Below are 16229 nucleotides of genomic sequence, written 5' to 3'. Positions count from 1 at the left end.
GCATACAATAGTCCATAAACCGAATCATGTCCTCATAAACTGTGAGTAAACACACACAAATGTTGACTAAATACAGTCCATACCACAGAGACGGATGTACTGCTGTTGTTGCTTCGCCTGTTCAATGTATTTCATCCTCCGGATCTGATTCTGGATCATATCTGTATTAGTTGAATCTGATTGCTATAGCCATGGTATATTTAGGGTAGCGTTTTTCTTCTCCACGTTTGAGGACTTCACCGCTCGTCATTCATTAGCTCCGCCCACACGATACGCCTCCAGCCGCTCGTTTTTTTTTCCCCGGAAAGACTCGGTACAGCCTATATTTCTTTTATAAATATAATAAAACTAAAGACTTTTCGGAGATATGAAGGATGCAATACTACTCTATAGGTACTCAAGATTGACATTAGATTGACTGAAACTGAGTGTTTCACCCCCCCTTTAAGATTCATCCTGTGAAATCCATTTTGAAATTGAACTTTGTTATACCATGGAAATGGTACTTTAAAGTCTTTTAACGGTTCTCACCCCCTTAGTGTGCAGCGTTTAGTGTGATATTTCAAAATGTATTATTTCATAATAGAAGCTTTTTATAATCTTGACAAAATATATATCGTCTGAAAGTTTTTTTGATCAAAGTAATATTGCAATATGTTTTTATAAATATGTGACTGGAAAATGCATTAAAAAGGTGGAGTTTGAGTCTCACTCTGGCTGTTTTTGGTATAATGCCTAAATAAAATCTCACAGGAACCACTTTTTTTTTTTTTTTTATATACATCAACTTCAATGACAGTTAAAGGGCTAAGACTGTATTTGAGTTGGAAGTTAAAGGGATAGTTAACCCAAAATGAACATGATTTCACCATTTTAGCCAATATTCCAAACTTGGTATGGAGGACCAAATTACTCAAAATGAAATAATTAAATAAGTAATGAATTAAATAAATAAAACAACAGTTAAATGTACCAGTTTATTCTGAAATAATTAATTAAATAATAAAGGTATTAATTTAATAATTAAATATTAATTAAATAAATAAATGCATCAATTTATTTAGTAAAATTACATTAAAAAAACCCTGAAAACTATGAGAACTCTGGCTGTGTTTAAGGCAGTGCGTTTTACTCTTCATTAATTCCTACCGGCATATTTAAGGGTTAGTTCACCCAAAAATTAAATTGATGTCATTAATGACTCACCCTAATGTCGTTCCACACCCGTCAGACCTCCGTTCATCTTCTGAACACAGTTTAAGATATTTTATATTTTAGTCCCAGAGCATGTCTATGCACACTATACTGTCCATGTCCAGAAAGCTGATAAAAACATCAGCAAAGTAGTCCATATGTGACATCAGTTAGTTAATTAGAATCTCTTGAAGCATCGAAAATACGTTTTGGTTCAAAAATATCAAAAACTATGATTTTATTTAGCATTGTCTGCCAATGTCACGTGATTTCAGCAGTTTGGATCGCGTGTCAAACTGCTGAAATCACGTGACATTGGCGATCCAAACCTTTGATTGATACCCTGATCCATTAACCATTTTAATCTTTATTTGAGGAACATGGAAGAGAAGACAATGCTGAATAAAGTCATAGTTTTTGATATTTTTGGACCAAAATGTATTTTTAGTGCTTCAAGAGATTCTAATTAACTAACTGATGTCACATATGGACTACTCTGATGTTTTTATTAGCTTTCTGGACATGGACAGTGTACTGTGCATAGACTGCATATGCTCTGGGACTAAAATATAAAATATCTTAAACTGTGTTCAGAAGATGAACAGAGGTCTTATGGGTGTGGAACGACATTAGGGTGAGTCATTAATGACATCAATTTCATTTTTAGGTGAACTAACCCTTTCATTTTCAATCAATTCCTCTTGCCACTTGCCAGACCCAGACAGAAAAAAGTAATCAATCTGAAAGGATTATCCAATCAGCGCCAAGCACTGCCCACTGCCTGTTGATTGTCATTTGTGAAATGTCCTCTATTATTATGAAAAAAATATTTGGGAAAATCATGCTTTGTAAATGCATGATTCGTCAAATAGGTTTCAAGTTTGTAAATGCAGCATATTATGAACAACAGCTTTTTGAAAAAGCACTTTTAATATTTACATTTTTTTATTTTTAAACATAACAGTGTGTGTGTGGAAGAGGCAATTGGGAAATATATTAAACATTAAATGTTGTGTTTTCATGTAATTTTACAAAATAAATAGATACATTTATTTATTGAATTAATATTAAATTGAATTAATTCTTTAATTAATTAATTATTTTTTCCCAGAATAAACTGGTACATTTAAATTGTTGTTATATTGAATTGTTTCTTTATTTAATTATTTCATTTTGATTATTTTGATCCTACATATTTGTTCTCCATATCTCGGTAGTTCTATTGCAGCTTTGAAAAGTAAATTGAACCTTTTGTTCGGGTCTATGGTCCTCCTAACCAGACGTGATGCGACAAGATTTTCAATGCAAACCAAACTCAGATCAATCAAAAATCACAGCCAATCAAAAGAGCGTGTGTGCGGGGTCTCTGCAAGCGCTGACTGCATGCTGACTTAATTTTTTATTAAATAAAGCACACAATCTGCACTTGTCATGCTTTGTTTGTTGTTCCAGCCTCAATGCTGCAGAAATAAGTAGGCTAGGCTACTCAGTAAAAAACAAATTCTCATACCGTGTTTGGTTAGGACACAGTGAAGGCTTATTTCAGTATTTACATTGTTGTTAAGTCTGTTGTTAAGTTCTTTTAGTGAATTGTCAACATTTTGTTAATAAAATGTTATTATTTGGGAATGTCGTTGTTGTATGGCCATGCAGAAGGGCTCATACAGGTTTTTGTGAAACTGAAACGCCGCTACTGCTACGGAAGTCAGTGGCTTCAGTCAACTGTCGTGCGTGCGTGTGTGTGTGAGAGTGAGTGCGTAAGTGCCCCCACTGTTCAAAAAACAAACAAACAAAAACAGACAGGTGTGAAAAAAGTAGATTGGCGGTGACAAAAATATGGCGTTGTGTTGGACTCTCTCGTTGCACCTTTTGAAAAAGAAAACAGCTGTCGACATTTCTTCATCCCTTTTGGAATGTAGCCTACATATAAGGAGCTGAATCCTCTAATGTACCTGATCACTTTTTTTAAATATATATTTTTTAATAATCATGTTGGTTTTGGACACCGTGAGAGACCAGTAGTTTTTATTTTTAGAAAGCAGTCAGCATGTATGTCCATAAGGGCTGGAATTTGTGACGTTTTCAACTGATAAATCCCTTCATAGCATGTTCTGCTCAGTGGAGCGTTGCTGAGATTGTGCACCCAATATGCGCTGATCTCTGAACCCAATGAACTGGAGTGGAATTAGAAGTTCAATCCCTGACCCACACCCTGGGTTATGGTCTTTTGTGCAAGAGCATAACTCATCAATTAAACTACAAGTATTCGGAGTAAGAATCCTGGAAGTCAAACAGAACAACTGAGGTCAAGCCACAAAAAGGAGGAAAAAAGGCGACCTATGTATCTTTGTTTTTCTTATCTATGGTTTTGTTCTGCTTTAGAATAGTGCTTGGCCACTGAGATGCTACTAATTTTTAACATAGACCGTAGAGTAGCCAAGTATTTTGTAAAGAAACATTATGAAATGTACAATAGATAGGATCAAGAGAAGCGCCATATTTTTGCGTTGAATATGACTTTAGTGCTGGGAAGGGATGAAGGCAGCTGAAAGGATATACTTACTGCTTTGAAATGTCATTTTTAATGGATGGATGATTTTGAAGGAGCGTAGCAATAAGGAGTTGGGTCTTCATGCACTGCTGCGAGCTATATATTATTACTTTTTTCCATCTTAAAGGAATCGTTTTTGTTACTTAATTAGTTTGCTGGTAAAGATGATCTATGAGTTGCACGTGGATGGGCGCCACCTGGTGTCAGACTTCATGAATGCTGCAGGTTGGAAAGGGAACTGCAATGCAGTTGCTTCTGCTGGCCAATGAGGGACAGCAGAGCATTTAGAAACGCTTGTCATTTGACTTGATGAATTCTCATTTTTGATGTTTTATTTAATAATCCCTGAACAGAAGAAAATGTACAAATCAGTTTTTAAACTGTTTCTGAACTGCCAAATCTGAACTAAAATAAATTGTTTCAGCTGATTTTTGCCAATGTGACGATCAAAACAATCAATACTGAATATGACACTTTATTATCAAATGGCCAATATGGGGATTTGCGAACAGCTATCACGAACTAAGAATTTTTTATGTGAAACTTTTCTTTATTATTAAAATCCCTTTTTCTCGTATAAGCATTGTAAAATATATATTAAATGGAGCTGAGAGCGCTACACTCTTATCATTTGCTGAAGATATTACATTTATGTGGATTTTGCAAGAGAGAGGGAGCTTTTTTCTAAATCTGAAAAGCACCTTTGGTGAGTGTTCATAGTTTGTCTGTGAACCAGTAGGCCTACCTGAGGGGTCTTCAATGGAGGGTCTGCAACCCTTTTTAAAAATTATTGTTGACTACAAAATGAAAAGCTAAAGATGTTCTGTAAAAAATGTCTTCCCTTGTTATATAAAATGAATGATATTTGTATTTTTAATAAAAAATAAATAAAAATAATGGTTAATTCTTATTTTAATGGATTTGCGACTTAAGTGTCATATGTAAACACGTTAATATGATAATCTATATGCATGGCCAGGATTAAAATGCAACACTCCGCTTTATACAGTATGTAAAAGGGGATGCATTCTCTATCTCTATAAAAAGCAAGGTGTGCTTGGCCTAAAAAAAAGTTGAAGACTCCTTCTTTAGCACCTTCAGCTCCCTCTCTCTGCCTCTGACTTGACTGAGCAACGTTTTACATTTTCTATCAAACAATTTTTTTCTGATTCTGTTAGTCTTAGGGCCAGTTCACACAGAACATATTTTTGCAGTCAGCTATGTTTTTTTTTCTTGTGCGCTTAGCAGACATTTTTGATCGTATTGGTTGAAAAAAAAAAAAGTAGAATTTTGTCTTTTAAGGCAAGACACCACAGATGAATAGGGTAAAATAAATAAACAAAATCATCATACTTCCCCAGATATTAATCACTTTTTTTTTTATTACAAATTTTCTTAAATGTTTAAATATGCAAATGAGGCATTATCTAATTAAATATGCACTAATTTGCTTACATTTCCAGATCAGAAATCTGAACACTGGATAAAGCCAAGTATAAAATGATTTGTTGACAGAGTTAACCCTCATCCTTCCCTTTAACATTTCATGGCTCTCGCCGCTAGATGGCTTTATAGCGTTATATGGAGCACACGGTCTGTTCCGCTGGGTCTTAAAGTCAGTTTGGTTGATTTAGCATTTTTAGGTTTTTCTAGGTGTACTAAATCATTATTTGCATTCCATTCATTCCTATGGGGGTCAAATTGACCCGTGGGGGAAGGATTTATTACTTTTTTTGAATTTCAACAACAAAACTCCTTGAATCCAATAAAAAAAAAAAGAGAAAGTCCACTCATGGTTCAAGTATGACAAAAGTCCTAAGGTCTTGGACCACTTCGATGAGCTGTAAAGTTTTACATTATATTTTACAAAATAGTTTTTGGGTCAAAATGACCTGAGGGAAGGCTGAGGGTAAAGGTGTTTTACGGGGGGGATTTTGGATGTCTGTTTTATATTTTTATTTTACGGAATACCACCAGAATATAAATGGGAATAAACCCGCCTATGTAAGTGCTACTGAAGTGTAGATTTAAGACTCTAGGGGTCTGAGGGGAAAACATCTTTTTGAGAAAACAGCCGTAACATATGTATAATAATTGAAATCTACAAACACAACTATAATAACGTGTAATAAAATAAACACTTAAATGTGTATTTTGAATGTTTTCTTTTCACTAGTATGAAAGATGTTATAGAAGCCCAAAATCTTAAAATTGACCAGTGCATGAAAAAAAAAACTAGTTTTCCCTGTAGTATATTAACTTCAAAACATGTTTTCAAGTGCAAGAACGCGTTCTGTGTGAATGACTTATCTTATACAGTATATATACATATATATATACTTCACTTCACAGTTATGTGGAGAAAGAGGCATGTACACAGGAAAAACAATGAAGGATGCAATCAAAACGCCTCGGATAAAGACATACCTCTCCTAAAGTGTAATCCTGAATGTCTATCAACCTGTTAATCTTGTTTCACCTTTCCCATGTTCTTGTCCCTCTGCTCCATGTACATTTACTTTATTTTTCTGTGCGCATCTGCGCTACCGGCAACCTCAAAGACTTTTTACAGATTTCAAACATATATAATTCTCTTTGTACTTCCCTGCCCACCAGAGACCAATACATGTGCGCGCACACGAGCAGGTGTGCGGATCTACCTCCAGACAACTTACTTCAGCCATACCTCTCTGGCCCCTGTGCCCTAAAACAGGTCATGTGACGCAGGAGACCCCTCGAGGTGTTACAGGAACTAGGTGCAAGCGGGGACAGCTTATAATATGTGGTAGATTCATACCTCACCAGGGGCCAGGAGCTCCGTCAGCATATGGCTCCGGAGAGCATGTCTCTGGTGTGGCCGCAGGGATCCTTCAGCTGTTTATTTTCCAGTATAGATATATGAATATACATATATAAATACAAATCTATATATACACTGTACATTATACATAGAAACACTAATGAAGTTTGATTGTTAGTTGTGCATTCACAGCATGTGATGTTATTCCCCAGAAACGCTTTTTGGAAACAAATGCAGTAGCGTCTACTGATGTCAAATACCCTTCACCCCACCCTGAGTACATGCCAGTGTTTCCTCTGTGTTTCAAGTGCCAATAACTTTGTGAATTCCTTAACTGTGACCCAACGAGAAAGAAAATTGCACATCAACTACTGTAAAAAAATAAAAAATAAATAAACATGGAGAATAGAAATACATCTTAATAAAAAGATTTGTAACAAAGAAAATCATTGTGGTTGTCTTTTGTTTTAATGAGTGGCTTAATCATTTCAAAGCAGGTACAGATGGACCTTTTTCACATTTCTGGGATTCTCAGAAGCAGAAGTCATCCGAGGGGCTGTTTGCACGACACCGTTTTGAACTAAAATTAGAACTTGTAATGTGTTTTGGCCATCCATTTACACGGCAACAGCGTTTTGGAGGTAAACTTTTGAAAACGGGGTTTAAAGTCCTTGAAACGATACTGTTTTGTCTCCGTGTAAACTACAAATTTGCGAAAACGGTGACGTCATGCGCATTGTGTGTTCAGTAGGCTCATCATTTTTTTAAGTGACATACCAACTACTAGCCTGACAAGCCATAACCACATCAAGATGTTTGGTCTGGAAACTCACCATAGACAGGGCTCAATCCGAGGGGCGGGATAAACGGTTGTCTTTCAAACTCCCTCTGCACGCGATAGGATAGCGCTACACCAACCAGAGCAACGAAGGTGAAACAGCTCGCTGACTGATTAAACCATAGGATTAAACATTCCCCGTATCCAGTAGGCTAAACTCCGAACACATCTTCCCTTTTTAAGAATGACTTCATTGCCGTTCTTTTCTCAGAGTTAAGCTTAACTCCAAGTCTTCCAGAATCGCAGTCAAAGCTGATTTCGAAAGACCGCCGCCGTTCGCCAGTTTTTTGAGTTTACTAGAAGCACGCAAACGCAACTCGGCTGTCGTCATTATGGCCCCACCCACCGACTCTATACACGATGTGATTGGCGATTACAGCTCAGAAGGATATTGAGAGTTCCTAGACGACACTTGCGGGCAGATTAAATTTGCTGCCGCTAGGGTGCGTCTAGATTTCTAGGCTAACCAGCATAATGCAGTTTTTAATCGTTTTTGCAGATCCGTCTGTGTGTACGGGATAATTTTGACATTTTTAACGTCGTCTTTACGCGAATAAAGCAAAAAAGGACAGATTTTGTACCTACATTGTTGTTGTGTAAACATAAACAGTAGGCCTATGGGTGGTACCTGTCAAATTAACATCCACATGGATGGCAGGACCCAATATTTCCCAGTAGAACACTGCCCAAAATGGCAATGCACAGTGTATTATCTCTTCATCACGGCACCTGCTAGTGGGTGGGATAATATATTAGGCAGCAAGTGAACATTTTGTCCTCAAACTTGTGTTAGGCAAGTGTAAGAATTTGAGCGAGTTTGACAAGGGCCAAATTGTGATGGTTAGACTGCTGGGTCAGAGCATCTCCAAAATTGCAGCTCTTGTGGGGTGTTCCCCAACGTGATCAATATCTATCCAAAGTGCTCCAAGGAAGGAACAGTGGTGAACCGGCGACAGGGTCAGGGATGGCCAAGGCTCAATGATGCACGTGGGGAGTGAAGGCTAGCCCGTGTGGTCCGATCAAACAGATGAGCTATAGCTCAAATGTTTAAGAAATGAATGCTGATTCTGATAGAAAGGTGTCAGAATAAATGTTATTCACTTCACCTGGTCATAATATTATGCCTGATCATTGTCACTTTCTCAGCCGTTGTATTAGAATCACTTGTAGCTGTATTAATTAATTCCAAATGTAATTTTTAAATAAAAACGTTAAAACTTAACTTTATTAGAACGGCAATGCTGATAAAAATAGAAACATACTCAGTTGCGATATGTATCTTTAATGTGAAAGTAAATGACATATTCTTGGTGTATTTTCCTGCTATAACTATTCCACAATGTGATGCATGTAATTTGAAAATGACTTGGAAAAAGGAAAGGGCATGTCAAAGTCATATTCTTTTATTCAGGAACCATTTGGATAAAGATGCCAAAATAAAGGCAAAATTTGTATACAATACAAATGCTTACAAAAACAAGTGACAAGGGCATTAGACTTTTGAAATGCGATTATTTATATGCAGGCAGCACTGAAAGACATTACTTTGCAAATAAAACAACCGAATGCGTACCAAATCTCCCTAAAGGGCATGTAAGAGGTAATACGTTTTAGTTCTCTGTTCCACATTTTTAATAAGAATGAGTACTACAAATTTTTAAGGCTTAGAATTGTCAAAAGACGCTTGAAGTTGGATCTGACTTTTCAGTTAAGGGTTTATGTACTTTATCTCATTGCAAGGGACAAGACAATACTGAAATGTGTCATATTCAGAGAGGAAAGCGTTTATATTGAACATAATACATTCACCCACAGGCACGTAGTGTCTCAGATCAGAGGGTATATTGGAAACAACTCATTGGCACAGAGAATACAAGAACAAAATGTCCATTAGCACACCCACCGATGGGCACAATATTAGATCTGAGCTCAAGTTCGGAATAGAAATATCAAGTAATGATCCTAACTGCAGCTCCGATCAGCTCTTTAGGGGATGTTGTCAGTTAATAGAGCTGACTTCCAGAACATGCATCTCGCTGCAATTAAAAGAGCAGTTAATAGCATTTACCTTTGAAAAATAGTAAAATGACAAATATATATTGTATTATTATTATTATTATTGGAGCAACGGGTATGGAATATTACTGTGGCATGCAGTGAAGGCTTAGACAAAGAATGTCTATATGTCAAAATAATTCTATACACATCTCCACAGCAATATGAAACTTCAGTCCAACGTACAGTAATCTCAAAAGCAATGCAAACATTTTTTTTTAAAAAATATGGGGAAACTCAAATACTTACAAGAATTACCCAATCATATTTTAAAATATGGGAAAACCCATACAAGAAGCACATTTAAGAAGATTCATTAAAAGTGCAGGCAAATTAGATGTTTTTTCTGCAAGCAATTTGTCATAAGCTCCCTCAAATAATGCAATAAAGCATCAGATTTATCCATAAAGGCAGAGCGAACACGTAAAATGCCAATGTTAAACTCATTTTAAAGGTGTGACTTGGCAAAACATTTAGGGTTATTTAAATGTTTTAAAGCAATGATTTACTCACAATTTCCAATGCACAGATTACAGCTCTAGAGGGCGCTATGGGCCTGCATTACTCTTTGTGCTTGTTTAAAGATATCCGAATCAACCAATAACAATTCAATTGTTACATAATTGGTGAAAATATTTATGATTAACCTCTTTCTCTAAGATTTGTATGTACTGTACTGCTGTAAGAATCAAACATATAAAAATATAATAAGGCAATATCAAATTCCTCCACTTACACTCTGTACCACAATAAAACATTAGCAAAAAGAAATATATAATAACTGTTAACTTCCATCTCAGCACCAGTGAAATTCTCGAATAGACCTTCCAGTTGACAAGTCCAATCCAAAAGCAGCGGAAGAGTGAAATGCTGATAGCCAGAAGACATAGATTAGATGAAGGCAAAAAGACAAGAAAGGACTCTACAAAAATAACTGGGACCTCTCTCACACAAAGGATCATGGAAGCTGAGCTGGAAGAATCATGGCAAAATTGTGTCTTCCTCAGTAAGCTTTTGGCATGATGGAGGGCCAAACTGAAGAAGAGTCTGGTTTAAATGGCGAAGAACAAAATGAGAACCACGATCAGTATGATTACAAGAACTCCTATAGCACACCACTGTCTCCGACCTGCAACACACAAAACACAAGATCCAAGTCAAAATCTCACACAAACCTAAACCTAGCAAAATTGAGCAAGATCAATAACGAGATAAAGTTTGGGTAAACAAAGAATGAGAATCTATTTGGGTGGGTTTGGAAAAAACAAAATAATGATATGCTACAATTATAATTATATGCATTTAAACAGATTGTTTAAATTAGTTTTATTCAGTAAAGACAATAAAATGGTAAAAGTGACAGTAAACACTTCTGCACTTATGAAAAAAGGATTTAAAATAAATACTGCTCTTTTACAGTTTTATTTAGTATCAGATTCTGAAAATAAAATGCTAAAATGCATGTTCCCTGAGCACCAAAGCAGCATATAAGAATGATCATGTGACACTGAAGACTCCAGTAATGAAGCTCAAGAGGAATATTGTTAGTTTCAATTGTAAAAATATTTCACAATATTCCTGTTTGGAAATTCAGCCTTGGTGAACATAACACCTTTAAAAAACATTTAAAAAATACGCCAACTTTTGAATGCTATTGTATAAATATAAATATAATAATATACAATTTTAGGCTGAAATTACAAATGCAAAATTTTTTTGCACGGAATTATTTAAAACATAAGAAAACAAATAGAGGAACACACAATGAGAAGTAAAAGCACTCACTGCTGGTCATGTGTGAAACCTTCTCCATTTTCTTCAACACTGAGTCCATTCTAGAACCGGTCTGGTCCATCTCCTCACTAAACTCGCCGAGCATACTAGGACAAAAAACACACATGGCAAAAAAACAAATAGACATTGACTATTAATAAAATACACGTTAGTGTTTCTGTTTATTCTACAATATCCTACACTGCCTGTTCATCCAGCTCATCTCCTATCCTGCTGGACATGTCCTTCAGCACACGGATACTGCCTGTGACCAGCTCCAAGTGCTCATCCTGGTCCTGCATGATCAGCTGCGCAGAAAGACAAATTGGGAAAGTTACAATGTAAAACGAATGAGAAAGAAATAATTACGATTGTGTGCTAATTTGAAATTGTAGTATTAAAGTCACCATGAAATCAAAATGGACATAATGTTTTTTATATAACTTTGATTGTGTTCAGCTCAGTTGTGTTAAGAGTAAAATATGGGATCATTTTCATTTTTAGGTGAACCATTCCTTTAAGGAACTACTTGGCACAAAAAGGTCACATTTCCTTGTTTAATGTGAAGCTTATAAGATGTTTTTTGGAAGTGTCAAATAATGCGGGTTAAGGAAAGAATGAAAAAGAGAAATGTTTTGACCCACTTAGCTGTGTCCCAAATCGTGTACTTGTGGACTATTCTATAATGTTTTAAGTATAAATAGTAGGGCTGTCAAAATTAACGCGTTAACACAACGCACATTTTCTGTTTGATCCGTGGTCTAGCCCTTAGTTGGAGAAATTGAGATAAGCCATAGACGTAAAGGATGCAGCAGCAAACATTAATAGGGAAAATTAACATTACTATTCTGAAACAAGTGCAGTTATAGCCTACATAAGTTACCATATTTTCTGTTTAACTTTTATTTAACTCGAAAGAAAGAAAAGTTTGTTTTTAGACTGAGCACATTCTCTGCGGTCCGAGCGCGATGCGCGAATACACTGCAAGCTCGCTCTCGCTCATATCCGAGGTAAATTATTAACACCATCACCACTTACAGTACGTTTTATTGAACTACATACATTACAATCGGCTAAAACGAATATGCAAGTTACTTTTCTAAAAACAAGTGCGTTTCCGAGTCAGTGTTTCTCACACTGTTCATGTGAATTACGGCACAGTTCAGCGCAGCCGAACTCAGAGCACCTTGTAACCATTGACTGTAACGTGTTGTGTCCAGATGAAAATACAAGGGATAGTTCACTTGCAGACACAGAGGCGATTTGCCGACACAGAGGCGATTGACTTTAAACTGCTCGCATTTCATTCCACGCAAAACTCTCACAAGTGCATTACAAACTCCATTCTGTCCACAGCGTTTCTAAATAAAACATAACTAAATGTGAGCAACAGAAAATAATCTGCACACATGGGAGTGCTCGAGGTACATACACACACAAAATACCAGCAGTTCAATAGATAGCATGCAGCTCTTAAAGGGTTAGTTCACCCAAAAATGAAACTGATGTCATTAATGACTCACCCTAATGTCGTTCCACACCCGTAAGACCTCTGTTCATCTTCAGAACACAGTTTAAGATATTTTATATTTAGTCCGAGAGCTTTTCTGTTCCTTGAATCATGATTCGGATCACCAATGTCACGTGATTTCAGCAATTTGACACGCGATCAGAATCATGAATCAATACGCTGATTCATGACCGTTTGAATCTTTATTTGAGGACTGAAAACAAACCCGGAAGAGAAGACGTCTGAAAGTCTGAGTTAATGAGTCATTAATGACATACATTTGATTTTTGGGTGAACTAACCCTTTAAAGGGGCCAACTATATTTCCTAATTGTTACAACCTCCTCCAGGTATGGTACTGGTGCGCTCCCAGGTCCACTGACAGCTTTCACATTACCACTTTTTAATACAAATTGTGCCCTGTTCTGAACTAAACTGCCAGTGTAAAATCCATTTATTTATATTCTTAAAATGAGTGAAATCACTGCTTATTCTGAATTTTTAAGCTTAGGCTTAAGAGACATAAACAAGGTCTTTGAAAAACATCTGTGACCTTTGATACATGTCTAGTCTTAATGCTCCGAGTATGGTTTCACTAATAATAAACGTACATTTACATAAAGCATGCATATTTGTCCCTACATTTATGCATTTTTTTACATTTATGCATTTTGGCAGACGCTTTTATCCAAAGTGACTTACATTGCATTCAAGGTACATTTTTACATTACTGTCAATTCTTGCTTTCCCTGGGAATCGAACCCATGACCTTGGCGTTGCTAGCGCCACGCTCTACTGGTTGAGCTACAGGAAAGTCATACCCATGTAGATTAGAGTATTAAAAACTTGAAACATATTAATTTAAAGGGTTACTTCAGCAATTAACATATGGCTTTCTATCAATAGAAACCCTGGAGTATATTCAAATTATCTGTTCTCTAACTGAACTGATTTTATGAAAATGAACGTGGTGGTAGTGATCAAGTGATTCAGTAGCGGTTGCTTTGGGAGTGGCCTCATAGTTCAGTGAAGCATTCTGGGAATTGTCTCAGTCTAGATTGAGCACCAAATTCAAAAATAATTTCACATTGCTACTACATTAATGACCCTGTTTAAATAAAGATTCATCTTCCCAGTGCTGAAGTACTAGCCTGACAAGCCAGACCCACATCAAGATATTTAGTCTGGAAACTCACCATTGACAGGGCTCAATCCGAGGGGCGGGATAAACGGTTGTCTTTCAAACTCCCTCTGCACGCGATAGGATAGCGCTACACCAACCAGAGCAACGAAGGTGAAACAGTGCTTGTTGATAGATTAAACATTCACTGGATCCGGTCAGCAAAACTCAGAACACATCTTCCTTTTTTAAGAATGACTTCAGTGGCGTTCTTTCTTCTTTTCTCAGAGAAGAGCTTAACTCCAAGTCAACCCGAGTCACGGTCAGAGCAGATTCGAAAGGCCGCCGTTCGCCAGTTTCTGTGTTTACTAGAAGCACGAAAACGCAACTCGGCCATCGTCATTATGGCCCCGCCCACCGACTGTATACACAATGTGATTGGCCCGGCAAGAGTTTGGCGATTACAGCTCAGAAGGGTATTGAGAGTTGCTAGACGACACTTGCAGGCAGATTAGATTTGCTGCCGCTAGGGTGTGTCTAGATTTCTAGGCTTACCTTTAAGGTAAATTTAGAACTGATTCAAATGTGTGATTAATTGTGATTGTGAGAACTCATGACAATCATGCGATTAAATATTTTAATCAATTGACAGCCCTAATAAATAGTGTAACTAGTGTGTTCACACTGAAAATTCCGAAAAGAACGAGTACACTTTCAATACCCAGACGACACACTAAATTAACGGAAAAAACAAAGTGTGGAATGTTAGACACTTCAACTGTCACAGCTTTAATTACGTAGTAGAGGGCCTACTAGATTCTGACGTTGAATGACAAAATAACCATGTAAAGTTCATACACTACACGCTTGAGTACCTAGTGCATAAGTACATAGTGTATAAGTGCAGAGTGCATAGTGCGTCATTTGGGACACAGCTCCTGTAATTTACCTGCTGCTGTTCCTGTTGTTCCTGAATGTATTTGGAGTTTGCAGACACCAAATGAGGCTCCAGACCGGCGTAACGATCCTTTGCTGTGGCCCCCAGCAGAGCCTGTCAGATACAGACACCGTGCTGTTGTCACTAGCAAACATTACCATATAACCCCATTCAGAGTCATTTAAGTTCAATAGAGAATGAATCATTTTCACCTGTCTGTTTTTCTTCTCTGCTTGGGCCACAGCTGAGGGACTAGAGAGCTGCTCCTTCATCAGCTACATATAGATACACACTCATGTATATGAAACTAAGACTACACCATATAATTAAAAATAAATATATGAATAGGAGAGTGATTGACACCTGCACAGAATTCCGTGTTCGTTCCACAAAATTCCGCCTCTCCTGGAGTTCATGTTCCTCTAAACGGAACTTTCCAGGGTTTGCCTCCACAATACCTGATACTGTTAAGGATTATAACAAGGTATGAATGCATCAAGGCACACAGTATTTGTAGTAACATTCTGTCTACTAAGGTATCATCGTTCTGACATTTGAAGGCATCATATGGGCTTTGGTTTATGGCAGGATACTGATGGTTTCATGCAGGTCCTCTAGGTCCCAGTCGATGGCCCGCAGGCAGTTTCGGAGTTCATTGGTGCTCCAGTCCAGCTCATCGCGGCTGACGGGGGTTTCTTCCTGCAGCAGCTCCTCCCAGCGCTCAAACAGCCCCTGTGCTTTGGACAGGGCCTTCTGCACCTCCCTGCCAGATAGAGGAGCAAACTGTCAAACCCTTTCTACTTGAAAGGAATGAAAGGTGTTTATCAATAGGAAACAGCTTTAACATAAACACTATGCCAGTGGTGGTTACTCTCATATTGGGGTGATTTCTTATACAACGAACACGTATTATTAATCTGTGGTTTGTACCTGTGCAGTAAATGAATGGCAGAGACAAACACATGCTACATAAAAACATACAGTGTGTTTACACTCCAGTCAGCACAAGCTATGTCTCTGGCTTCTTTAGACTTGTAACGTAAGACTTTAACCTTCTAAATCACTAAAACGCAACTAAAAACACATCGATTTTTCCGTTTTATTAGGGTGGTTTTTGTTAAGAAACATGGACACATTAATATGACAATAACTGTGGCTCCAGGTAGTGATGAAGATGCTTCACTAACCCTTAAATTAACCTGTCACTATCAACCCCGTGTTATTTAAACAAAGACGGAAGACAGACGTTAAGGCAGGGAAGGGGAATAACTTTTCTTACCCTTTAACCACAAAAAAAGGATCCTCCATCGACATAATTAGCCCCTCTGGTTTAGGAGCTTCGTGAAGTCAACAGCAAGAAGGCTTGTGTAAGCACGCGCGCGTTTTCAAAATAAAAGTCACTCACAGCATGTTCCAACACTTTTAATTCAAAACATGTACTTACATTGGGTG

The 16229-nt window shown here is 37.2% G+C and overlaps 1 protein-coding gene across 1 annotated transcript; it reads right to left on the bottom strand.

Annotated features, from left to right (window-relative positions):
• Positions 1-8770: 8770 nt before the first annotated feature.
• On the bottom strand, positions 8771-16164 carry LOC137058406 (syntaxin-6-like). The gene is made up of 8 exons (XM_067431661.1): positions 16057-16164; positions 15371-15540; positions 15141-15235; positions 14990-15052; positions 14790-14891; positions 11413-11519; positions 11224-11318; positions 8771-10567 (listed from the first exon to the last, which is right to left on the bottom strand). The coding sequence occupies exons 1-8, from the start codon at positions 16089-16091 to the stop codon at positions 10491-10493; spliced, it is 744 nt and encodes a 247-aa protein (XP_067287762.1). The 5' UTR covers positions 16092-16164; the 3' UTR covers positions 8771-10490.
• Positions 16165-16229: the final 65 nt, after the last annotated feature.

The sequence above is a fragment of the Pseudorasbora parva genome, chromosome 22 (assembly GCF_024679245.1).
Source record: "Pseudorasbora parva isolate DD20220531a chromosome 22, ASM2467924v1, whole genome shotgun sequence".
Lineage (NCBI taxonomy): Eukaryota > Metazoa > Chordata > Actinopteri > Cypriniformes > Gobionidae > Pseudorasbora > Pseudorasbora parva.
The sequence above is the reverse complement of the archived record's forward strand: the minus strand, read 5'-3'. Positions and strand labels throughout refer to the sequence as shown.

Bases quoted from the DNA above. Each gene is read 5' to 3' on its own strand.
- LOC137058406 (XM_067431661.1), bottom strand. From the start codon at position 16,091: ATGTCGATGGAGGATCCTTTTTTTGTGGTTAAAGG. The intron at 11,520-14,789 runs GTAAATTACAGG...CTTTCTGCGCAG, and splicing joins AACAACAGGAACAGCAGCAG to CTGATCATGCAGGACCAGGA. The intron at 10,568-11,223 runs GTGAGTGCTTTT...TGTGTGTTGCAG, and splicing joins GGTTTCACACATGACCAGCA to GTCGGAGACAGTGGTGTGCT.